Source organism: Lethenteron reissneri, chromosome 7 (genome assembly GCF_015708825.2).
Source record: "Lethenteron reissneri isolate LAM-NWPU_2019-01 chromosome 7, ASM1570882v1, whole genome shotgun sequence".
In the NCBI taxonomy this organism is placed as follows: Eukaryota; Metazoa; Chordata; class Hyperoartia; order Petromyzontiformes; family Petromyzontidae; genus Lethenteron; species Lethenteron reissneri.
The window spans coordinates 9,617,305-9,644,651 of record NC_083785.1 but is presented as its reverse complement, the minus strand read 5'-3'; the positions used below and the strand labels follow the sequence as shown (position 1 = coordinate 9,644,651).

General features: G+C 39.9%; 1 protein-coding gene across 2 annotated transcripts in view; it reads left to right on the top strand.

The window, feature by feature from the left end:
* Nucleotides 1–27,347, top strand: part of CWC22 (CWC22 spliceosome associated protein homolog) — a 97,122-nt gene that overhangs the window by 57,446 nt on the left and 12,329 nt on the right. The window contains exons 12-15 of one of the 2 annotated variants that reach the window (XM_061575279.1): nt 17,069–17,146; nt 17,777–17,929; nt 25,737–25,864; nt 26,966–27,067. In XM_061575279.1, the coding sequence (XP_061431263.1) occupies nt 17,069–17,146; nt 17,777–17,929; nt 25,737–25,864; nt 26,966–27,067 (461 nt within the window). Of the gene's footprint in view, nt 1–17,068; nt 17,147–17,776; nt 17,930–25,736; nt 25,869–26,965; nt 27,068–27,347 lie in introns of those variants that run through there. The other variant, XM_061575289.1, reaches the window with a different exon arrangement.

Here is a 27,347-nt window from a genome sequence, read left to right as displayed (position 1 = left end):
TGAATCCCTGCAGTCACGAAAGCTTTAAATCGAAATGCGCGACATCGTTTAGTCTCCTTTTATTAAAAGGCATTTCTACTCTTAATGGATTTACGTACTTTTGCCGAAATGCCAGAAAATGCAAACGATGCTTAAAATATAAACTTCTGTGAGAATCAAGATTTCTAGACGACATGCTATTCTCTCTTTTGTGCGGAGAAAAGTCATTCCTTTGACGGACCAGTGTGTAACTTTTTCTGTTGCTCATCTAGTTTATCATACATTATATTTGGACGTGATTTTATTCCTTGCATACCAATCAGAATAAACATGTTTTTCTCTTAATCCTTTGATGTGCTGTGTGGAGCTTATAATCAAAGTCTCACATCTCCTCCCTTTGTATACTCTGATTTCTCATCTATATTGTGAATGCAAATTGAATGCATGGTTGGTCAATCCGTACAGACTCCGCGTAGACCAAGCTCACTTTCGTCGGGAATAAGAAATAATGTGCACTGAAGCGCCTACTTCATTAAACATAAAAGGAAATACATTTTGCCCTCCACCAAACTGGGCCAACTAGAACCATTTTACTGCAAAATCTGAGCAACGATGTATAAGGAAGCTGTCTTGCGTCGGCGTTGTGCATTGAATAACCGGGCCAGATGGCTCGGCAGCAGAGCGAGCGGCTCGCAATCGACAGCTCAAGAGTGTTCAAATCCTGCTCGGCAGTTGACTCAGCCCATCATCTCTCCCGGGCCGATAAAAAGGGTACCACCTTGTGGGGAAGTGAACAGCGGTTGTCCTATGGATACACACAACCCTGCCATTGGAATGTAACATTTTCATTTCCGTATCCGGGGTTTTAAACGGGAGATGAGCGTGCACCGCTTCAATGCTCATTTTTATCAAGAAATACATTTTACTTTTTTTTTCGCTTTTCATTTCTGCTGATTTCTACTGGCTCGGGCTTGTAAGGGTTTACAATGTTTTGCGGCCGTGCCCCCGTAGCTTTAGTCCGTGGAGAGCAAGGCTGATTGAGTTACGATGTCGACGGCTCACAAATTCCCTCGCTCGTTTGCGGTAATTGGCCCATGCGGTGCGCACTTCTCCACAATGAGGAAGTCTCCGGGAGACGTGCATGCTCGATTGGCATGTGTGAAACTGTCCGTCGAGCCAAAAGCATTCTCAGCAGCAAAATATAATGGCATTGTTCAGAAGCGTGACATACGTTAAGGCGACCACAGCAGCTAAGGTGATAAAAATTATAACCATACCTTGCTTCAGTATAGGATGCCTGATAACATTGGTGTGAAGACCCACACTGCCTTGTGATTGGATGAGTTGGTGTGATGCGAGGTCATAATGAGATTTTTTTACGAATGATTATTTTGCTTGGCTCTTTTCACCATTTCGTTTGTGTTGTTTTGCATGTTTTGTCTTGTTTGTACACTTGTGTGTTCACGCCATTATTCTCAACGTTACATTGGAATGTAGCTTGCACGCGCAATTTGATATTTGTCCCCGGCCTGATTAACTAATAGACAATTTGTATTGGCTGTGTAGTTATTTAACATCACTAGTCCCGGCCACTTCTTTATGACCCTTGAGCTACACCCATTTCAAACATTTTAAAACAGTCTGCTTCAGCAGCTGACCATGCTTTTCCACCCGATGATGGACGCTTGTGTTGCGCCCGAAACGTCGTGATTTATTTTATACCTACGTGACTTTACCGAAAGAACCAAAGGAGTGTGTGTTGTTTTTTACCGACTATATAATAATCTGGCCATCTTGTAGCAAGCAGTTTTTTTCTACCTTGTTATGCTATTTCCGCCCTGCTGTTGTTCGCCGCAGACAGATGTGTGCGAGTTTTATAGACTGTCTCAAGCTGTGAAAATCATTTTTAAATATTGAGCGCATCGTGCTGTGTGACAACACAAATGACGGAAAATATGCGTGTGATTGCTGTAATGTATCACCTCTCGAAATATTGGCCAAATTTCTCCTTAAAGAGGTATGTTTTAAATATGGCTTTTATTTCAAACTGTAGTGCCCCGCCATACTGTCTAATAACGAATTAACTCGGAATAAATAGTGAATCCCTAGACAAATATCAAATATAGTATACCCAAAAAGAGAGCGTACTTTTTCCATATTAACAACTACATATGCATTACACATGCTGTATAATACTTATTCCAGGCGATTATAATACCCTTAGCATTGTGAACTGAAGAAGACATTCACAACGCGTAATTTACTGGTTTCGTCAGATGTCATTGCACGTACCCTACACATTTCCTAATGGCTGCTACACAATTACAGTTGACTTGTATTCATGGGGAAAAACTAGTTGAGGAAATAATTATTTAAACCCCAATAGCGCTCATGCTTAACAAAAGCAATTTCAAACAATACTGCAATTGACCAAATAAATTGCGTTGAATCAGTGTAGCAATTAGGCAACTTTTCCCAAGAACGGCGCTGGAAGAAAGGTAAAATGTTTCCAATCTGACGTCAAACAGGCCAGTGCTACAGTGCCATTGTGCCTCTGGCCACAACCTATTTATTTGTAGTTGGCTCTCAGTTTATCAGCGTGCTTTGTTGCTATATTGTAGCAGGCCGCAATGCGACTTCTCTACAGGCCAGATTGACCTGAGGTGCGCGAGCTTACAATTTTGATTTCTAAAGGTGTTTGAGGTCAGCGGGTTGCATTGAGATGAGAATGCCTAGCACTCTCGACCTCGCTTAGTTTCCAACCTGTGGTCTATGTGGCACCTTTGGTGGTTTTGTGAAGACACGTGAAATGGGCCATTGAATTTGTGCTGAATTTAGAAAAATATGTTAATAGTGCATGGGTGATCTAAAGCTTTGTGACTGCAGGGATTCATATTCTTTGTTCTTTCGGTACGTGACTTTACCGAAAGAACCAAGAATATATGGTGCATGGGTGGTGCATGGGTGGTCTGCAAGATGTATTAAGGGTTGACAATGGTTCGTGGGGCCTAGAATTGTGGGTCTCGAATTGCGGGACATCTGTGAAAAAGAGCCTCATAGCTCTTGTCGGATTCCTCCAGTGTAAATACGTATTCTGATTCTCATAGAAAGGGTGTCAATCACTGCTCAGGATTGAGCTTGTGATCGTAAGTATTGCTTCTATTCCATTTGGCAGCTGATAACATAATTCTGCAAGACATGTTTTTCACAAAGTGTATTCCAGATTTGCAATTTGAAGTAACTGTAAATGATTATGTTATGCCATTTGGTATTTAAGAGCCAGTATTGATTTATTAACAGTGCACAACGTTTATAGAATTTCAGCCTGTATAGCACAAATAAACATGCCATCGACACCATGCAATATTTAGTAATCCGTGGAAAATGTTCTTTTATAAAGTGCCATGTTGTTTGGGAATAGAAGTAACCAACTTTCTAAATAGCAAAAAAATGTGCTTCATTCAAAGATAACAACGAATGTAATATTTGCATTTTGCAAAGGTAGCTATTTTGTTTGTTCAAATTATGTATGTAAGCAAGTGCAGATGCCTTCTCCCCCTCGGGTGCATTGGCACATCGCATCATTATCAGCTTACAATGTAATTAGATGTAAATGAGATGCTGCCTGCTGCAATTTCACTTTTATTATAGAGCAGTTACAATTGCTGTGGATTTTTTGTTTGGTGAGGAATTTATTAATTGTGTCAGTCCGACACACACGCGCATAGCACACGTGCCAACTGTAAGCGTAAGATAGCGCATTCTATTTGGTTTTAAAATTTCATTTCCCTTTGGCATGCTCTGAAAACATCAAAGGCATGCTTCTGATATGCAACTTTAAGTCTCTAACATAATTAGGAAAAATTAATTTTGCCAAATACAATACTTTTATAATTTACTGATATAAACCTTTGCTGCATTACCACTTAAAACGAAACGTCTATCGACATCTTTCTTTAATTGCAATTTATTAGCATACCATCAACTTGTGCATGTTGATTTTCAACATCCTACAAGCCTCAGGCCACTGGTTATGATTATGCAAAATAAAAATCACTTGTATAAAATGTTCATATTTGTTTGTGATGCCATAAATATGTTCATGTATAAAGTTAGCTTTTTGTGCAAAATCCACCGTCAGGTTTTTTCCCCTTAAGTTTTCACCTCACGCGTGCCAGCTGTGTCCAAATTTGTTTAAATTATTTACGATGACATTGGAGGATGTTTTCATAAAATTGGATAGAAAAAAAAGGCGTCAAATATAAATGTAGAAAAACATTCGCCGTATCAGATTTTGCTGACAAGCACGGTCCTTGACAACATACAACGGAATTAACTACAGCAAGCGCAGGAAGAATTTGATTGTGATGCCAGCAAAGTTAGCCCCAAAATAAATATGAACAAGTATTGGAACTATGACTAAAACTAAAGTTTTTTTTGTGTATCAGGTAAGGCCCACTGAGCTTCATAGACATTTTTTCAGAAGTGATCTGGCCACAAATGATAGCTCAACGAAGTGGCGTATCGCGTGCACATTTATAGCAGCCAAATACTCTATAAACGCACGTTTCTAAATGTGGAGGGAAAAAACGGAGGACTCGGAGAAAAATCGACTCAACCACGGGGAGAACATGCAAACTCGAAATATACGGGCGTCAGGTTTGGGATCGAACCCTCGACCTCCTGTATACCAGGCGAGGCACCGGGGTGCCCTATGGTATGAGTTAGTTAGACAACTGAGAATTTCTGTCAGAGGGACAGAGCTGAAAACGAGTAGAATATGCATACATTTGGACAGTTGCTAAAACTCACACCAAGATCAAAACTATGAAGTAAAGAGGTGGATGAGAACATGTTAAATTGTTGCTTTTGAAAAGTTGAGCTTGACGAATAAAAATAATTTAATTGAAATTGCGGAGATGAAACAACGAAATTTGCTCGGGTTGCAGGAGCTGGGTGGATTGCTACGCTGCTGAACCCTGGGAGATGGTAACAATTTGGGGAGGGCCACATCCAGTCGTGGATTGTTTATGACAGATGATGATGATGATGAGAGTCTTTTCAAATAATGTCTCTGGGAGATAGGAATATACGATAAAGAAAGGTAAGGGTGATATCAATTAAAAGCAATGTCTCCGTGCAGAGTGCCGTTGCAAGGTGAAACGGACTCAGGCAAATGGTGTGGCCATACTTTCACCAGACTCATTGAATTTGGGACCTCCCTCGCCAGTATCAAAATATAAGAATAGGTTTTACCCTTTCTGGCAATAAAACAGTTGTGTTAAGATGTCTGGTGTGAACCAATCCGTTTCAAAGACAATGCATATACTACCAGAGGATGTTTTTGTTTGCATGTTCACCACAAGTATATGTGGTTAATGCAGACATGATTCTTAACACCTGTTTTGTTGCCAGAAAGGGTAAAACCTATTCTTTCTCATTGAATTCGCCTTATAGATTTTGCACACATTTCGATGGGCATTCCATTTTGTAGGGTTTCAGAGCTTGGTTCACTTCCCCAAAGGACTCCCGCAACAAGGAGCTTAGCCGCACATGCAATCAGAAGCTGATTAAAACGCATCACTAACAATCCATGTATAGTGGTGTTGTATCGGAAAGAAACATCAACATTTGCAGAGGCAAATGGCTTCTGGGCTCCTTTAATTGAGCAGCCCTCGCAGCCTGGCCATGATATGTGCGGGTTAGATCCGTTTCGGTGACAAGGAGTGGGTTGGGGTTAATGGAGGTCAGTGTGGGAGGGCAATACCGAGATGCTTCTCTTGCTTAACGCACAGAACCATTAACGGTTTGCCGGAAGAGAGGAAAAAAACCCCATAGTTTTGGCTGGCCCGTGTACATTTGATATTGGATAAAATAACAAGCCTTCGTTTCACATTGACACCGTCGGTGTAAGTAGCACATTGATGGCAAGTGCGGCGAAAATTGTATTTTCTCATTAAAATTAGTTTGCATTAGGTATGTATGGTTTTGGTAATGAAGTTGATATTATCCGTGTGATAAAAATGCTAGTTTGTTAAATCCAGGCCACAATAAAATTGCCATCGTGTTTCTGTGTGCGAGAGATAACCCCAATATTGATGGGTTATTTTCTTCCCGCCACGTACAATTGAGATACGTCGTCTTGATCTGCCCCGTGTCAACATTTACATGTCCCGAGTTGGCACCACTGAGATCCGGGTTGGAACTTGTGATTTATGGGCACCTGCGATGAAGCCAAATTTGCAAGTGTAGTGCATTATCATTATTGGTCCTCAGCCCAGTTGGCAACATGAGTGCATACAAAAACATCGTGAGATTAAACTTGGGTATTAACTTAACCTCCATCCCAGCTTAAATAGACGCTCCAAGCCTGGGGTGTATCATTCAGACTCTGTCTTCTCGACAGACCTGTTCTCCACCTGAGGACGGCTGCTTGCGTTGTGGCCGAAACGTCGTGAGAATTATTTTATTATGTTTTATTTTTATTATTTTATTATTTCCATTCTACATGACTTTACCGAAAGAATCAAGAAGATGAATCCCTGCAGTCACGAAAGCTTTAAATCGAAATTTAACTTAACCTGCCTATACACATTTGTTCGCAATTAGGCAATATTGGCTTGACTGCCGTGCAATGAAATATTTCTCGAGCAGGAGAACGTGTGGCAGAAGTGCACAATTAGTGCGTGAGTTGAAACAAAAAAACGGTCACTTGAAAGTGGGAAAAGATACCAAAAAACATCCACAAAACATACATTAAATATACACAAAAATACACGAAGCATACACAACGTATACACAGCATATACACATCATATACACAACTCATACACAGATTCACAAAGTAAAGAGAGCTCGAACTTATTTGGGTAACATGTTCACCACAATGTTATCACAAATTAAGAGTGTCTGAATTGTGCACCAAGTTGATTTGTTAAAAGTTCATGAGAAAGACGTCCTATTCTGTGTTAATCTACAGTTTAATTTGTTTCTAAACAATAACTATTGCAGGGTTAGTTGTATGGTCTTAATTCTGTGCTGCAATACATATGCTTTTATGTAGCTTTTTTAAAAGTTTAAGATTGTGTTTTTTTACAGCAGTCTGCGTTGTACTACCCAATTAATCAAACTAATATATTATTTATCTTAATATTGTGTGACCACTTATTTAGTTGGAGACTGCTTATGTGTGAAGATATTCGTCATCAAAATCATCATTAGTCCTCAACACCTGCCTCAGCTATTGCACGATGCAATAATCCGTCTAGCTCCTGTACACACGCAGGGTTCCATCACTCCATCTCCACGGTAGACACTCTTGGGCATGATCCCTCCTTTGCAACTCCATCAATAGCCTCCACCACCTGCCATCAACCAGAGGTCGCAATCGGGTACCCAATACCCGTATCCTACCCGATACCCATACCCTACCCAATACCCGGCTACCCGTACCCGGCCGGGTACGGGTACCCGTTTGCCACCCTGGTGCGGCCGGGTACGGGTAAGGAATCAAAACCCGTTTGCGACCTCTGCCATCAACTCATCTACCAACAAGTTTCATGCCCCAAACCCACTTATTGTTCTTACGGTGATGTCTCTAATCTGCTTATGTTCTCCGACGCATGTGTTTTCTTTTTACACGATTTTATTTAACTCAGTTCGTCTGTTGTATCCTCAAAAAAGAAATCTTGTACACACGTCCCAATGCGCTATCGACTGCAAACTTGAAATAGCTATGTCATACTAATGACAACACTATATTCTATCATAAAAAATCCAAAACATATATTTTTATAAATTTTACACGCTTTTATTTAACTTACTGTGTGTCTTGTCGTATCCAAAAATCTTGTAACTTAATTTCAACCGTATTCCCAACGTCTTATCGACTGCAAACTTCGTATAGGTGTGTCATACTGATGACAATACTATATTCTATCATTAAAAATTTATATTTTTAAACAATCATTTTTAACGGCTGTAATTGTCCACGCTCAACTAACGTTGCCTGTAAATCACCACGTGGTCCCTTACGTCACGGCAAGCCTCGGGGAGCCACGCCCAGGGGCGGGGGATGTGGGAGGAGGGGAGGGGCGATGGGGGAAGGGGGCAGGGGGAAGGGCAGCTCGGACAGTACATTTCATTAGTAGGGTGTTTAAATGTTTTTTTTTTCCAATATTTTATTACGTGTGATTCTAAGCATGCACCTCTTCATGCTACCACCTTCACCACTGCCCTAGCGATACATACTCTGATGTGTTTTTTTAATTGCATCCCTTGAGTTTATATTTTCACTTGCTTAGCAAACTACTTTTAGAACTGCTTTTAACGAACTTATTTTCGTGTCTAGTTGTCCTTCCCTCGCACCTCTGATTAGCATGGGTGTCTGCGTACGGTGTGAAAGAAGTTCTACATACATAACGATTTATACTTCATTTAGTTCTCGAACCACAATATTCCACCTTTATTAAGTTATGAAATAATTTCCTGCAGTTCTTTCTCTATATCCATTAAGTCGAATCACCCTGCAGCAATTTTCAGACGGTCACCACATCCGCTTCTGCGGCCACCTGGAACGCTCTTCCTTCCGATAATAGGAAGCCACTGGAGCTATGCACTTTTAAATCTAGATTGAAAAGTAATTTATTGTTCTTCCCCTGCACCCGATTAGCACGGTTGGCTACGTACAGTGCGAAAGAAGATGAACGTACATACATACATATATACAGAAAAGCATACAAATAAAAGTGATCTAATAAAAATGTTATATAAGTAGAAATGTATTTAAAATAAATATCAAACAGACAATCCAACTGATAAGGCCACGGATGCTATAATATGGCACGAAAATATAACAATCATAATTTTTGTACATTAGTCTTTGTGGGTGACTTCAGAGATTGAAATACAGCTGAAAATGTACGGATAGCAGTTATTTAAAAGTCGTGCCATGCATTAATGAATAAAATTGTCATTTTGTAGAGTTTTAAGCCATCATTTAATATGAGCTTTGATCTTGGGTTGGCTAATAGCCACGTGGCCAGCCCGTATGGCTATCACGTGTGACCTGCTAAACTAAGTTTGGATAGTGCTGCTCCATCCCGGCAATTAATCTGCATGGGGAAAAGCCTCAGCCTGCTTTCTTGGGTACGTTATAGAGCTGGAAATTGGCGCTCAGTGAGTGACAGAATCCATTACAAGTGTGAAAATTTGATTCTGGATTGAGCTGTCTGGTTGCAGCTGGGCTCCGCCAAAACACGTGTTAACCCGTTCTTAAAGCAACTTGTTATTTACCTTCTGAGTTTTTCCATTGCAAGTTTGGTGTGAACAGTAATGTATTGCATCATATTAGATTGTGGAAAGTATGTTACTTGCAAAAACATTTCTAAAGATATCTAGAAAGCTGTGGTAATGTATGGAATAACACAGTATCATTTTCATCACACAAATACACCAAACCAACTATTATATGACCTGGTGTTTCGTGGAGATTTTACATTGTTTCATACTAAGGTATAGCCTGAATGAAAAAAATGAAAAAAAACACCTTAAAGAAACACCATGTTACATGTCCCTTTTAATGGCCAAAATAAATGTCCTTTGTTAGAAAGAAAACGTAAGAGTTGTTTAACAAATTATAACTGCTTGCGTTTCAGATCCTCCTAAAAAAATCCTCAATATAAATATCTCCACAAGCAAGATAGGCAAATTATGTTTGGTTTCCCGACCAGACATAGAATACATATGGGGTGTTTTGTGTGAGGCACGATGAGCATTAACATTTAAATGCCACTGCCCCACCATCTGTGACAGTATGCTAATCAGTTATAATCATCCTTTAAAAGCCCATTTTGTAACAATGCTGAATTAAAAATGGTTGCATCAGCAAATCTTTGTTACGACGGTCCTCAGTTGTGATGAGAAATGTGCTTGCTCTGATGCAATCATTAAGAAGTTGAAAATTAAATGTCAAAGTAGTATTTTAACGTGAGAATGTGAATCCTAATTTTGTTATTTTTGTAAAGAATGCGCTTCTTTCAAGGAGCAAGCTTCCTCTCCACTCATTTCCAATTATTCAATAAAATATGTGGCGAAACTATATTTAACACGTAGGCTTTCGCGACCAATATTATCCATAATACATTTTTTTGGGGTTCGATCGCGTAAATATAAATGTGTCGTTAAACCCGCCACGGCCCGACACAGCCAATTAGTAAGGTTTGTCACATTAACAGAACATGCCTTATTTATTGGCTGTGTCGGGTGGTGGCGGGTATAACAACATTATTATATTCTTGGTTCTTTCGGTAAAGTCACGTAGAAGGGAAACACAAGCAATCATCATCAGGTGTGAAAACAACAACAAGAAAATGTTCTTGCTGTGAAAACAACGGCAAGAAAAATGTATTGCCGTTTTCACACCTGATGATGATTGCTTGTGTTGCAATCGAAACGTGAGAATTTTATTGTTTTATTTTTATTGTTTTATTTTATTATTTCCCTTCTATGTGACTTTACCAAAATAACCAAGAATATGAATCCCTGCAGTTACGAAAGCTTTAAATCGAGACATATTTACGCTATTTAATCCATTAAAGCTGTATTATGCAAAACTACATTGTCCAACATAAGAATACATTTTTACACGTTTGTTTATGTATGTATATATTTGTCTATATGCCTATGATGTTGCGTTTAGGAAACCACGATAGAAATATTTCATCAACTTAACTCCTCATAAACTATGCTTAAATGTATCATAATTTATTATCGTGTTTATTCAATATTTCTTAGTTAATTGTTTGTAATGTCCAATATTACCGAATATCAGATGGCCAATTTTGGCTTTATTTGATGCATTTATTTCACCTTTCTAATCTGAAATATAATTATCAGATTGTGTATATGTGTATGTATGCATATTGAAATTCTTTCGCATCGCGCGTAGTCAACCGTGCTATAATCGGATTTGCTGTGAATATCCTGGATGACAGCGTATCTCCTTGCCCGACTCCTCTGCTGACTATGCAACGAATCCATCGATTTTTATTTCCAGTATTCCGATTTTTTTCTCTTTGGTTGGGATAATGATAAATATGAGCAAAATGAAATTTGTTTACAATAACTTTTCAGAGTAAAAAAAAAATCGTTCTAGGAGGAACACAAACTATGTATGTCTCATAATTGGTTTTTTACCCTTCTATCTGGCAACAAAACTGACACCTTTTTACAAGGAGTCATGTTTGTATAGACCGCAATACCTGCAGTCATAATACAAACAAAAGAACATAACTCTGATAATGTGCACTGTCCTTGAAGTTGATTGGTCCACACCCGAGACAGGTGTCAGTTTTGTGTCAGTTTTGTTGCCAGATAGAAGGGTAAAAAAAACAATTATCATATTTTTACTGGCAAATGAGGTTCCCATAGTGTAGATGCTTGCCCCGAGCTCTCATACTCTGATGGTGCATTGTCTTTGAGTTGTGCGCCTTTTGACGTCATCTGGTCCAACCCATGTGAGACTAGGCTCGAAGGAAAGCTGTCTCGGGTGTGGACCAATCAACTTCAAGGACAGTGCACATTATCAGAGTTATGTTCTTTTGTTTGTATTATGACTGCAGGTATTGCGGTCTATACAAACATGACTCCTTGTAAAAAGGTGTCAATTTTGTTGCCAGATAGAAGGGTAAAAAACCAATTATCATATTTTTACTGGCAAATGAGGTTCCCATAGTATGTATGTCTCTTTCTAGGAAAAATACCAAAGGGGTGGTACTCCAAGATCAATGATGAAATAGAGGCAAGCGAGTGCAGGTTGGAGTGCTTTTGGAAAAATGTAACATACTAATAAAAAAACACAATATTGTGGCTGAAGAGGAAGTCATTAAAGCAATGGATATAATGCATTATGAAAAATGGAGTGAAAAAACGAGAACACTAAAATAGTAAGTAGAAGAGTAGCCGACTACATGAAGAAGCATGGGAGGCGAGTGCATGTAATTACACCGAGAGACAGAAAAAGAAACACATGGTTCAGAGAACAAACACAAATCCAAGACATCGGAGTGACTGTGAGGAAATGTAAGTGGGCTAGGGCAGGACAGATCACTTGAATGGTTGATGGGACGATGGACAAGACAGTTAATCAAGGTTGCCAACCGGGGGGGAGGGATCATGCCCCAGAGGTTGACCGCCGCAGAGAGGAATTGATGAGATCGGTTTATATGCAGGAGGGACATGGATTGTGGCATCGCAGCACCACAAGGAGTGACAACGATGCCAAATATTGGCAATATTTGCCAATTAATGGATCATATGCTTGGTTCTTTCGGTAAAGTCACGTAGAAGGGAAATAATACAATAATAAATATATATTATATTGGTATATTTTTTTATAAAGTTTTTTTAAAAATTCTTTTATTATTTCCCTTCTACGTGACTTTACCGAAAGAACCAAGAATATGATTCCCTGCAGTCACGAAGGCTTTAAATTAAAAAAAATATTATGAATCGTGTAACATTTTGTAACATTCTTGGTTCTTTCTGTAAAAGTCACGTAGAAGGGAAATTATAAAAATATAAAACAATAAAATTCTCACGACGTTTCGACTGCAACACAAGCAATCATCAGGTGTGAAATCCACAGCAAGAACCAAGAATATGAATCCCTGCAGTCACGAAAACTTTACATCAAAATTGTGTAACATGTTTGCCTTATAATGATCTTTGCACAGTGATTCGTCGCTGTTGCTGTTTTATCGTCAGAGTCGCTGTTGCAAGCTCACGTGTGCAGATAAATTTTTTGGTAAATGTTGTATTCGTAAAAACAATGAACTCATCGTTTCCCATGCTTGTGCAAATAATACCATTGCATCAGCCGAATATCAGTTTCCAACAGGCATACATTTGAATTTCTGGTTGGAGAAAGTATAGCATTTTGACCCAGCTACTATCTGAAACCGTGCGTAGTTTCACACGTCTGGTTAGTTGTTACAGCATACTGTTCACTATCCATCCACATAGAATATTATTTCACTCTGACCAGGTGACTTATCATAGGCACGAGGATCCACACTTTAGTTCACCACAATCGATCGACACATTTACTGTTGCTTCTTCCAAAGTTTGAAACGCTTACTTTTGTCGAAACATAAATGGAGCTAATTTTATCCGGCTGCCAATTTTGGGGCGTGAAATTATCATGATTAGTTGAGAAATTGTATTGTGCACGATATGAGCCAGGCTGTGCATTGGAACGCTAATAATAGGTATTGCATTGTTAGACTTTCAGTGGGCATGGTTACTCACGTTCAGGCCACATTGCAAACTATATACAGCATTATTTTGCAACGTATAAAGAATTATGGTTTTTATAACTGAGGGGTTTAATGAAAAATCATTAGTTGCACAACCAGCACTGCGTTGTTTATAATTTCATTAATGCTCTTATTTTTCTCTGAAGATACATTGTGCGGTGAATTCTTGTAAAGCTCAGCACTTAAAAATGTAAAGAAGGCCATCTGTGTCAATAGTAAAACACACCTGTAGTCATTATACTTAACATGCACATACCATATGCTGTGTGAAACGAGGATTAATCTTTCTTAGCAATAGCCTCTCATTATTATTCATGAGCAAGCTGAATAGAATGTGTGCTTCATAATTGACCACGCTCCCCAGTTAAAATGTTGTCTCTTACATTTAGAAGCAGCTGCTGTATATATATATATAAAATGAATCCAGTGATATTCACATCTGGAATTAATTTCGCATTCTATTGATTGCAGTTTTGCAATTTGTTGCGTTTTTTTCTACTCATGTCTGGACTCGGTATGTCCATTTAAGGTGTGTTATTATTCTGGTGTGGTAGCACGATGGTTAGCACATTTCACTTTGAACCTGCCAACCGGAATTTAATTCCCAGCCTTCCGTGAATATCAGTGGTGAGTGATATTTGATCTTGCCCTGTGGATTCATGACATAGGGCTGAAATAATGTTTAATTATTCTCACGTGTTATTTGTGAGTTGGGCTTGCTACACATGATTATTAACTTAACCATGCGCTTGTACAAGGGCCACATTTGGGATAGTCTGGAAACTGACATCACAGGGTTTCGCCTGATATCCTTTAAATATCTATTTTAAATAACTATTTGACTGTGCTGTCCTCCGCAGCAAAGATGAGAGAGGGGCTAACTCAGCAAATATTTTTTTTCCCGAATACCACTGTAAAAGCTCAGCCAGGCTTGATAGAATTCAGTGCAAAATGGCGTTTGCACAGGCATTGGTTTTGGCAGATGACCAACAAATCTCCTACATATGAGGCCCATGTTTTACCTCGGTCTGGCGATTGTTACTTGAACTCGTGAACACAATTAAATTGGCTTTATGGCTTAATGTGTGTGACGTGTATGTGTCGAAGTGCCTTCTACGTATGGTTTTATTTGGTAAAATATTTCGGCAAGAAACATTTTTGACAATTGTTCCTTGAACGTGTTGTGTCTCTGAATTCGATTGGGGTCCGTCTTGCTTGCAGTAAGCACGGCATGCCAGAGCCTTGGAATATACCGCAATTGAACTGTGAAGCCGTGAGCAAAGCCCCCCCCATGGCTTTCCCATCGACAAATGCCAAATCCTGTCAGGTCCAAAGCCACGACAGCTTTTTCTGAGCAAGATAATTTGTGACTTGCTCTCACCGCAAGTAATCTCTGCAAGGATGTACATGTTTGGTAGAATTTGAGCAATCAAACGCAAATGTCATAACTGATTAAAAAAAAAAACACTTTTATAGAAGTGTTGGCAATTTCGATGGGTGTCTGTAGTCACCATTATTTGCTAGACCGTTTCAGATAAGATGGATCTACGGAGAAAGCTAGTGACCCTGACACGGGCACATTTGGCAGTGGCATGTGGAGGGCTTGTAGGAGATGGACAGGAAACGCTATATCCGCACTCGATGGCCTCGTTCCAACCATTCCCAACTTTGTGCCTTAAAGTTTGACTACTTTTTGATAGAAAATGTTCCTATATTTTCACACATTTGGGCCATGATAAAACTGTCCGTCAGATGTAGGTCGGCCAATTCTTTTTTTCCTATCGCATTTTTTGGGAAAATTTTTCGACGGGAGGGAATTGCTTTGACACAAATTTTTTTTGTAAAGTCGTACATGGTTTTGTTTGATGTTTGTTCGTTATTCACCTACATGTTCCGAAGCCTTTGACCAAGTCACCCTCAATGCACTTGGTCAGATATTGGAAGCAGGATTGAGCCTGGATAATGCTTGGTTGGGTGAACACAACAGGTTGTTATAGGCTGCTGGTGGGCTTAAGTGTTGGGAACCAAAGGACAGTGCAGCAAATTCCATTGATGTACTGTACTCTATGCTCTAATATTTATGCTTTCCGCCTTCAACCTTCACTTAACAGCGTGTTGGAGTGTGGTCAAATAACTCGACCCTCATGGTTATTGATGGGTCCTAATCCAGCAACAGAATAACAGAGCACTTCACACATGCATATTTGTAAAAAAATGTTCTCGTTACCAAACAAAAACAAACCTAGTTTTAGAAAGAAACAGAAGGAAATAATGTCACGTAAAAAAAGCAATGAAAACATAAAATGTTCTCAATGATTATTTCTTTATTTCCCCATTTCAAAGTGTTATTTTTAACAGGAAAATGGGTAATGCATAATTCTGTTGTTTCTATGTATTGCTTGTGGCTAATTTTTTTAAAAAACCAATGAAGCTATGCCAGAGCATTGTACATTCTGATATTTAGAGAGACCTTCAAAAACACATGTCCTTATTTTGTTCTCTCAATAGTCTGTATCCACATGTGGTTTCTGTCCCACACAAAGAAAATGCAGTAAATGGAAACAACACTTGCAGTCGGCTCAGTGGATGAAGTTTAAAATCGTCCAATTTGGGAAATGCTGTCGATTTGCTTCGTCCTAGAAGCCACAATTTTCACCCTTCGATGGTGCCTTTAGAGCAGTCTGCCCATTTTTTGATTTCTTGAGAATTTTCAAAGCGTAGGTAAATCTTAGTAATTTCTAAGGTGTTGTTTCCACTGACTAAAATTGTGCACATTCATTCAGTGGTGGGTTTTGATTATAATTGCATTGACTCATTTTTGTTATGCATCTTTTTGTGCCGAGTTATTTACTCTGAATTATTGTTCTTTATTGTGCTGCACTGGTGGTTTTTTATGAGTTTAGTGTTAAAGGGTTTGGCCTTGCAATGTTGACACTCTTTCTCATACCAATTTACGTCGAATTTTTATTACAATTCCAACCAATTTGTATATATTTTTTTACTCATCGGCCATTCATCCTTTTCTTGTACACTTTGTATGATTTTTCTGAGATATACATAGCACTTAAACCAATCCTGAAATTAAATGTTGAATTGTGTAATGTTGGAAAAGTCAACATTTCTCTTACCTTCCCGTCTGTGCACTTACGCATGCTTTTTTAATGCTTGGAGACCTACAGGCAATATCAAAATACACATACTCGTGTGGCATGACCAGCATAGTTGATCAGGAAGGCTTCTTTTTGCATTTCCAATCCGCTGGCGATGTGATAATGCATCCGGTTGGCAGCCACCCGAGGCAGTGCTTATCTACCCGTGTTGATTTTAATCCTATGAGAAGGCCAGTGCTGTGTGCCATTCTCGGTAAAAGGTGGCAATGGCAATAAAAGGAGGCATGCACATCTATTTTTAACATCTATTTTTCTTTTATTGTTGCTTTTCTTTCACACAAAATGTTCTTTGTTGTTCTGAAATATCATTGTAGAAATCTGTACTGTACGGTATTTGATTCTGGGCATGTGGAGGATATGTAATTTGTGGTTCTGAGAAATGCGTTTAAAAAAAAAGAGGAATTTGTTGCAGAAAATAACTTTGTGTGCTACACTTGACATTTTGAATGGGTGCGTGTCTATGGTATGTGCATGTGAGCATGGCACTGTGAAGGCACAGTGTTTACAACGCTGTTCGAAATGGTTATTCGCTGGCAATTCGATTTGACGTCTATGAATGCTGATGAAAGTTGTTTTTGTTACTCTTTTAATCTGTGGCTGCAGAAGGAGTTATGCAACATGATTCTGGACTGCTGCGCTCAACAGAGGACATACGAAAAGTTTTTTGGCCTTCTGGCAGGTGTAAGGGATACATCTACACTCGTTTTGTTCTATCTTAATTGCACACAGCACAGTTTCCATTGCAAAATGTTGTTATTTTATTGTCTTAATGGGCTCTCATTTAGTTACAGAGTTTTATCTGTCGTAATAAAAAAAAATTGCTGGTGTAATTGGAAGCATGCTGGACTTTAAATATAGAGGTCACCGGTTTGATCTCCCCGGCACGCCAGTTGAAACAATGGGCAGGTATTTAAAATTTTTCTGCCTCTGTCCACGAAGCAATATAAATAGATACACCACATTCATTCAATCGGCAGGTTGTGTGTGGTGGGATAAAGTGTGGGAACTCTCCCACCCCTTCCAGGAGGTTTGGCCAGCAAGTAAGAGTCGACAAAAATACCCTTTAGAGGGCCTATCCATAGTTCCCTTAAGTGGAGGCCCTTTTTCCAGCAGTGGCATGAGCAAACGATTGCAGGGCTGCACATTTTTAAACCTTTTACGACCTCATAACAATTATAAAAAAAATTCCGTTGTGTTTTTTTGTGAAACTCAATACAATCCGAATATTTTGTTCAAAAAAAGACGTTTTACCTTTTTTCTTTTGATTGCGCTTTACCCCTCGCATAATTGTCACGCATTTCTTGGTTTCAGAGATTTTCCCTTCTGAAGAAGGAGTACATGGAGAGCTACGAGGCTCTGTTCAGGGAGCAGTACGAGGCGATCCACCGGCTGGAGACGAATAAACTCCGCAACGTGGCCAAGCTCTTTGCCCACCTGCTGTTCACCGACTCCATACCGTGGAGCGTAAGTGCCTTGCCGCACTTATTAGCAGTCCGGGGACAGGCAGCGATTGCCATGCCACTTTGTTATTTGTCACACAGATTGGGTATGTGCTCCGTAATCAAGCCAACATCTGCTATTGTGCGCCGAGACTTAATGTTTTGGCGGAGAGTTCACGAGCTTATACATTATAGAGTTTGCACTTTAAAAGGCTACGTTGCACAGTAAAAAAAACTTGAAAACAAGAGTACGAAAGTCCCAATGGCTAAAGTCAGATCTGACACTTAAGCCCATATTAGGTCGCATTGTGTTAAAGAAAAGAAGCACTTTTTTAGTGAGATTTGTTGCGTAGGTTGTTACTCAATCTGGCCAGTGCAGTCGCTGGAACATCAGCAAATGCTTTATTGCTGTATGGGGTTTCACAATTTTCAAATGCATTGGAAGCAACAGCCTGGTTAACAGAGATGCATATATGCCTGCTAGGGATGGACAACATTTTGAGTGCGTCATGTGGCCTGCATTCAGTATTTGTTTAAGTGTCATCGTGTAAAACAAATCCTAGTTAATGTTATTCACAGATTTCAACAGAGTACGCTGATGATGAATCTTATTAATATAACAGGCTTAGTTTACTTCTGTAATAATTTACTCAATATAAACTGCTCTAAATCAAGAGCCAGTGATATAAATAGCTGCTTAATTTAATTCCTAATGAGGAACGACAAAGCTTAGTAATTAAATAAGTTTCAACAATGTTATTTCTTTTAAAATCATGTTAGGTGGCATAGAAAATCAATCTTTACGAATGTAAAACCCATATTAAAAAAAGGCTATAAATACACCAAAACTCTACCAGAGTTATTCAGTAATTATTTAAATTTACTGGGTCTTAACTTCTTCCGTCAAATAAGACAGCTTCATTGTCTGCTATATTACTCGCCATTACATTTAAATTATTATATCTACTCTCCTAATGTCTCCTTTGAAATGTCCATAATTCTATGGCTGAGCATGAGGAGCAGGTTTTAAAGAGCAGAGGTGTTAAGGAGTGTTTTTGGTCAATGTTGATTTTAAGAAATCTAAGATATTTTTTTGTATGTACTCAGTAACATTTTATGAATGTAAGTGCTAATTGTTCCATGTTAGCTAATTGATACGTTGCGTGTATTGAACTTTAAATGGCCTGGCATAGAATTCATGAAATTTAATTTTTATTGACAAGTGGATTACTATCAAGGATAATAGCAGTATATTAAAAGCTATGATGAGTGTCGAACAGTTTTCAGCGTTTGAAATATCACGCATCTTGGTACATTTACGACTTACATTCATAAAATGTGACTGGCTACCCCCTGACTTCTTTTGTCACTCCTGGCGGCGCTAATTTAACGGCCCTGCCTTCCAATTAGGTGCTGTTGCATGTGATGATTTATTTTAGCCTTCCATTAGTGATGGCACTCGAATAGACTTGTGGGGGTTTATTGCTTGTTAGTAAACGTACGGGTTTGTTTTTTATCTCACTGAAAGGGTTACTGTAAAGGCCCGAATTGAAATATTTATTTACGGCTGGAAAACATGAAAGGGTGCTCTTAATACGGTGGCATACATTAGAAGTGAAATGGAGACCATAAACCTAGGAGCATTGGCTGCTTTTGAGATAAAAGACTGCGGTATTCCTTAGAGACTCAATTGAACCTAAATCCAACAGTTTTAGATTTTTTACATATTTAACCTGTTAAATTAAGCAGAACAATATTGAGAGGGGATTTCTTTTAATGAGCAGGTCATAAATCATATGTTTTGTTGCAGCACACGGAGGACAGTCACATTACTCAATGTGTGCGCACACACACACACTCACAACATGGCTGCCGCAAGCAACACAGTGCAGTCAACGTGCACACCACACGTGCACACCACACGTGCAGATGGCACACGCACAGCACAGACGCACATGACACGTGAACAGCATACATGCATATGACAGATGCACAGCACACATGCAGATGACATGCACAGCACGCATGCACATGACACATGCACATGACACATGCACATCATACATGCAGATGACAGATAAACGGCACACATGCAGATTACACGCAAACTGCATATATGCAGATGACGTGAAAAACACATGTGCACAGCACACATGCACAGCACACATTTACAGATGACACATATATATGAAATACATAGGCAGTAAATATACCTTTCTTTATTGGACAGTTGTTGAAATTTATAAAAGAAAACGATCCATATATTTCATAGTATTTGTAATAAGATAAAAAATACATTTCTTGATTCAGTATTACTAGTAAAACAAGTTTTCTTCATTATTACATACAGGGTAATGCATACGTAAACAGGTTATTGTTACATTGATACCGTATCAGGGATGAAAGAACCCCATAAAATATATTCGACTATGTGAGCATCCGTGCACATTAACTTTCTTGAACTTCAAACGGCGCACCGAGAGTAAACCAATCATCGACGCCTTTCAAAAATACGAGTGACCGTTTGAATATTTGTATGAATATAAATGTGGCCGCATTTCAATTCCGTACAAAATGGGGAGGACATATGCATTGAGGTAATTTAAATGGCTGTTATTTTTCTTTATGTATTCCATTTATTTTTTTTAGACAGGGAGAGAATGAGGAGTAGAAGGGGTTACTGGAAAGGGAGGAAAGGGAAACGGTCAGTTTAACACGTAGGCTTTCGCGACCAATATCATCCATAATAGGGTTTTTTTTTGGGTGAGATGGTGTTGCACATAACAATTCATTATCTGTGGTGACCGTTCAATTCCACAATATATTTGTACATTATGGTAAATGTCGTATATCTCACACCTGCTTGGATTACATCCACCAATTACATACATACATTTAAAAATAAATCGATGTGTTCGTGCACGATTCAATGGCATGTGTTGTGAGCTTAAAAAAAATCATTTAAATCAATCCATTATTACCATTCGTTGTCACGTCTATTGTAAAGGTGCAATGAAAACTCTTCAATGAAGAGAAGATGTTCACTATTAACTTGAACAGGTGAAGGATCTCAACAGTTTGTACAACCAGTAGGAAGGAAATTCCAGACAGCAGTGACAACATGAGAGAAGAAGTGACCCCCTCCCTATCACCAAAGGTTGACTGGGTTTTTTTTTGGCAGAAGATTGCTGGAGCAGAGAGGAAAGTGGAGGTTAATAGAGAGTCAGATGAGAAGGGATACGTAGGTTTGGGGGCGGATCAGTGGAGCATGAACATTGCGAGGGCATTCTTAGAATGAAGGGATCTTAGGATCAAGGGGATGTGGCCTTGTTTACTGATGCAGGTGAGGAGTCTTGCAAAGGCATTCTGGGGCAATTGGAGTTTGGAGGTGAAGGATTTTTTGGGAGGCCGTAAAGCAGCACAGCATTACACTAGTCCGGTCGAGATACGAAAGCGTCGATATGGGTTTCGGCAGAATATGGTGCGAGAAAGTGTTTAATGCAGGAGGTGTATTGTGCTTTGCAGGCAAGAGAGTAGTTCTAGATTTGAAGTTTTTGTGACTGCAAGGATCCATACTCTTTGGTTCTTTTGGTAAAGTCACGTAGGTGAAAATAAAATTAATGAAATAAAATAAACATGTTGTGCAGAGTGGAGAAATGTGGTTGGAGAATAATGGCTCGGGGTCCTTGCCTCTAACAGATGAGGGACTTTGCCAGCTTCATGGCAAAGTTTAAGAGAACCACACACTTCAGCTCTTATCGTTATTGAGCTTGGACCTCTTGCTTATCAGGACTCCTCCTTTAGGTATTGCCAATGTTTAGCCAGAGTAAGTTTCGACCATAATCGGGAGATTCGGCAATGTCAAACCGAAGTGCGAGCGTTGACGTTGTAATGGGGTCTATGGTTGTAAGAGTGTCGTCAGCATAGAAATTGCTTGTGAACGTTGAAGTTGGAGGTGATTTTTTTCTTTGTAGGTGGTAAATTGAGAGGCGGAACAGACTTAGGATGGAACTTTGTGGAATGCTGTAGCGAAAAAATACTCTATGGCTTGCATGGAAACATAGTAGGACCTGAATAGGAAGTACAGTGTAAGCGAACTGAATAGGAGGAATTTTCTGAAAATTCGTACATACTTTTAAAGGTAGTCAAAACGCTTATCGTGGGTGCTGTCAAAAGCAGTTGTGAGGTCTAATAGAACAAGAAGGGATTGAGATCTGCAGTTCGATAAGAGGTGGACATCATTTTCCATGCTCAGGTTGGCAGTCTCAGCCAAAGGGACCTTTTTAGTGTCATCTGTTTTTTTTTATATAAAGTGACGTCTTTCAAATTACAATAGCCTGGTCACCTGAGATTGATTCCTGACCATGGCTAACATCAGTGGCGAAGTGATATCTGAACCGATCCTGGCCTCGCCCTCCTAGTCTCCTTTCACCAACGTGGCGACATGTGCCTGACATGTGCACGGGGCTTTCATCCAGCAGTTGATTGACAGAGGGGCTGATACAATTTTGGTGCATATTTTCATTAACAATTGCGGTGTTTCACGTACTCTTGTAAAGGTATTGATACTTTGTCCTGGTGATTAATGAGTTTGCCTTGGAACATGGGCATTCCAATTCACAATTAACACGACGTTTATGGAAACGATTGACGTGTTTTACGCGAGGCATTACTGCAGCCTGCTATCGGCTGAGCATTACAGTCACTTGCAAAATAACATATTCGGTGAGGAACTACTTAAAAGACATGACATGCTTGTTAAAACAGAGAACATTTTATTCAGGAGACTAATTTACACGTAATATATCATTGGTGAACTAGTTGTGTGGTTTGTCCCTTATTTTATAAAATCCCTCAATCTGCAAAGCATAAGTAATATATTTTTCAAGCAGACAGCATTGTCAATTATTTTTTAATGAAACTGTTGCAAAACACTCGGGGATCATAATTGATCATTAGCACCTAAGAGATTGAGTAGGTAGACGATACAGGTTTGTTAGCTAGGACCTTGACTTTGGGGCGTTGCACATTTTGGCATTTAGCTACTAAGGCTCAACAATGTAGTGGGTGAGCTTTACATAAACAAAGTTGTCAGTGTTTCGAGGTGGATTTCATGTACCTTTATATGTACGTATGTTGAACTTCTTTCGCACCGTACATAGCCAACCATGCTCATCGGAGGTGCAGGGGAAAGACAACAAACTAAACACAGCTCTAATTGAAATTAGATTTTAAAAGCGCATAGCTCCAGTGGCTTCCTAACATCGGAAGAAAGAGCGTTCCAGACGGACGCAGAAGCGCGTCTGAAAGCGCGCGATGCAGTGACCGTCTTTGTTCAGTGGCCGGCCAAAAGCCGCTGTGAATATGACCGGAGTTCATGAGATGGTTAATGCTCCTTGACGAGATCAAGAAGATATTGCGATTCATTTGTGGCAAGAATTGTTTGTGTCATGAGTACGACCTTATAACGTATTCATTTGGCAACTTGAAGCCAATGCAGCTTGGCGAGCACTGGATGGACATGGTCGAATCTTGCAGTACCCTATGGGAACCTCATTTGCCAGTAAAAATATGATAATTGTTTTTTTACCCTTCTTTCTGGCAACAAAACTGACACCTTTTTACAAGGAGGCATGTTTGCATAGACCGCAATACCTGCAGTCATAATACAAACAAAAGAACATAACTCTGATAATGTATGCACTGTCCTTGAAGTTGATTGGTCCACACCCGAGACAGCTTTCCTTAGAGCCTAGTCTCACATGGTAGTGGACCAGATGACGCCAAAAGGCGCACAATTCAAAGACAATGCACCATCAGAGTGTGAGAGCTCGGGGGCAAGCATCTACACTATGGGAACCTCATTTGCCAGTAAATAAATGATAATTGGTTTTTTACCCTTCTATCTGGCAACTTGCAGTACCCGTCGCGACAAGCGCCAGAGAATATCGTACACGCTGCAGCTTGGTAATGTTTTTGCCAGAAGTCCCGTAGAGTAGTGAGTTGCGTTAATTGAGCCTTGCAGATACTTTGCTAGATGCCACCGTATTGGCTGTGTCACTACTCAATAGTGGTCAAATGTGTCCGAGAGCCCTGATATGAAAATTGCATATCAGGGCTATTCACAGGTGTCAGGAGAAAGTGAAATATATGATGGTAATAGAAGACTGTATTGAGGTAGTAACGTGCATTAACACAGCATGTGGTGGGAAAGAGATCAACAGGCATATTATATTAGTAGGGCAGGTTATTGATGTAGTATATAAACTTTTGAAAGAATAGAGATGTCGGCTTGAGTGATAAGACATGGATGTGTGCGTTTGGAGTAATGGGTTTCCTCTTGTGTGGGGGAGAGATGCGTGAATTTAACAAGCGACAAGAGGGAAATGCTTTTATCCTTTGAGCACAGTGCATGAAGGGGGGGAATGCTTAAAATGTCATGGCAAGAATCGTGGTAAGCAACTGGAAAGTTAAATATAAGACATGGCACAAAAGAATTGAGATGGTATCATAAAGAGCAGTTTGAATCACTTGTGCATTGCCGAGACTTGTTTTGGAGTGTGGCTCCCATAGTTCTGCAATCAAGAAGACCTGAAGCCAGATTGTGAGATACTACAAAAGCAGTTATCAGAGGTCCGATGTAAGCTTTGCAACTGCTTTAAAAAATATCAGAATAAAAGAAGCAATGTGTCTGACCCCGTGACCTTCGGGCACTGCAGTGACAAGATGTTATATCCCTCGCCTGGTATACAGGAGGTTGTGGGTTCGATCCCGACCTTAGCACCTGTATATTTGGAGTTTGCATATTCTTCCTGTGGTCGCGTGGATTTTTCCACCGGTTTTTTCCTCCATGTTATTGAATCATTGGGGGGATCTTTGTTTATTTGGGCGACTCTCTTCGGTTTTGTCACCAGCAGCAAACGGATATGATGCGCCTTCAGATGCCTTTCTGCGCCATGCACTTTTAAATCTAGATTTAAAAACTAATTATTTTATCCGTCTGAACAACTGCCAAAATCGCTGTCCGTGGTGCTAAACGTTAAGAAAAAACCGCCACTTTTTTCAAATTTTCTTGCTGTGTTTTTCACACCTGATGATGATTGCTTGTGTTGCTGTCGAAACGTCGTGAGAATTTTATTGTTTTATATTTGTATTATGTTATTGTTTCCCTTCTACGTGACTTCACCGAAAGAACCAATAATATAATATAACCGCTTTTGTGTTAAGTTTGTTGTACTTCCCTGGTGCGGAAGAAGTTCAACAATTATACATGCGTGCGGCGGCGGGGGGGAAAAGTGTTGGTACCATTATATTTTCTCACTAGGAATGGGAAATCCGATTACCTAAGTTATCAATTACTCGACTAATCTGATAACAGGAAAATAATTGGAGGGGAAAAGTCTCACTTCTGTTCCTATACGGTGCCACTGGATGAGAGGTAATGAGCTAGTCTTGTTGATGTTATCAGTATCATCTGTATCGCGCTGGGCATGGCTGTTTTGATAGGAGGCACGATGTTGTCTGGCAGCGCCTAGGCAATCGACCACAAAAAAAGTTGAAAAAATCAAAAAATTTTGTATATTCATTGACTTTATCGGCTAATCATCCAAACTAACGTAACATATCTGGCGAGTAAAGAGTAGGCCAAACGATCCTCAATGTAAAGGCTCCGTGCCTACACTTGTAAAAGTGCTCTGTCCAAATGACCGCTGGCAATGTCAACGGCAGTGGATAGACCAATGGTGTTGATAATGATAGTTGACAAAACCAGTAACATTTTGTTTTGATGGCGGCTTATCAACCCATTTCTCTTCGTCTGTTTTTTTCTGCAGGTGCTCGAGTCTGTGGTTCTCAGTGAAGACACCACCACATCCTCGAGCCGTATTTTTGTCAAGATCCTTTTTCAAGAGCTTTGCGAATACATGGGACTTCCACGCCTCAACACGCGCTTAAAGGACGAGTGAGTGATCACTGCGAGATATATGAACTGCAGTATGAAAGTACTAGACCAGTAAATCCTGTTCATAGACAGTGGATGCATAATCTAGATTTGAAGTTTTTTTAATCCCTCTAGCAGCGCCCCACTCTCCCTACCCCACACCTCCCTCTCTATCTTTCCTCCCTGGCTCCTCCCCCCTCTCTAATCTACATAGCCTCTTGTCACAGCAGCCCTTTTGCCCACTTCAGCAATTGTTTCTTGCTGTGGTTGTCCCACCTGATGACGGACGCTTGTGTTGCGCCCGAAACGTCGTGATTTAATTTATTTTATTTTATACCTACGTGACTTTACCGAAAGAACCGAAAGAGTATGGAGTGGATGCGTAGTTCACTTTGGCTGTGACAAGTACTTTGCCTTGGGTTTCCCAGCTTCACATGTGCAATCGATTTACACTGTAAAATTTGCTGTATACTGTGCAGTATATTAATTAGTGTTGCCACGTGTTCAATTGTAATGGGATTGAAAATCTAACGCGGTAAATGTGTGCATTTAACCGAAGCTACAGTCGTGAGTACATCTGTGCTGTAAAGTCGTGGGGTATTTCGGTCTTTGCTTCTGTTGATGCTTGTCGATTTAAATTGAGCGTGATGGTACACTTAATTGATTCTTTGTAGCTACTAGAGATATATATAAATCTCCACAAGACAAACATAGATCTGACACACTAATATACAGCTTGCTTGTATTGCACAGCAATATTCATAATAAATATAACGGGTAATTTTTTTTGTTAATATTCAACCGATAAACAGTGGCAATTTTTACACTAGTAGTAATAGGTTTTTACCCTTTCAACTGGTACAAAAACTGACACCTTTATACAAGGCATCATGTTTGCAATAACCACAACACAAGCACTCTTAAAGAAAAAAACCCAAGTATCATGTAAAACTGTAAGATGTAAAAACGTGTTTTCATTTAGGTGCAACACTTGGGTAAACCAAAAGGGGTGGGGGAGCATTTTACAATCGGCGCGTATTGATTAGGCGCGCGTGTTGGATTGGTTTGTTGTACTTTCGTCCGAACTGTGTTAATGGATTGCGACCTCTCATTTCCCCACAGAACACTGCAGCCGTTCTTTGAAGGGCTCTTTCCACGGGACAACCCACGCAACACCAGATTCGCCATCAATTTCTTCACCTCCATTGGGCTCGGGGGTCTCACGTAGGTCCTTTTGAATTTCGCACCTCCCGCTTTGACCTCCAGATGCGCGCGTGGTTGCGAGGCTTGCCAAGCCGCCTCGCGCGCCCGGCCCCATTTAGTAATATAGTGCATCCAGCTGGCTTGCGCTGCACGTCGGGAGGCAGAAAATTGGCCTAATAGATCACATCGCTATGTGCGGAATGTTTGCTTCGGCGTGGCGAGTAAAATTGAGAACGGCGAGAATTTTCTGCGATGCTCTTCTTGGGGATGAATATTGATCGGTGTTGCCTTCGAAGTGTTT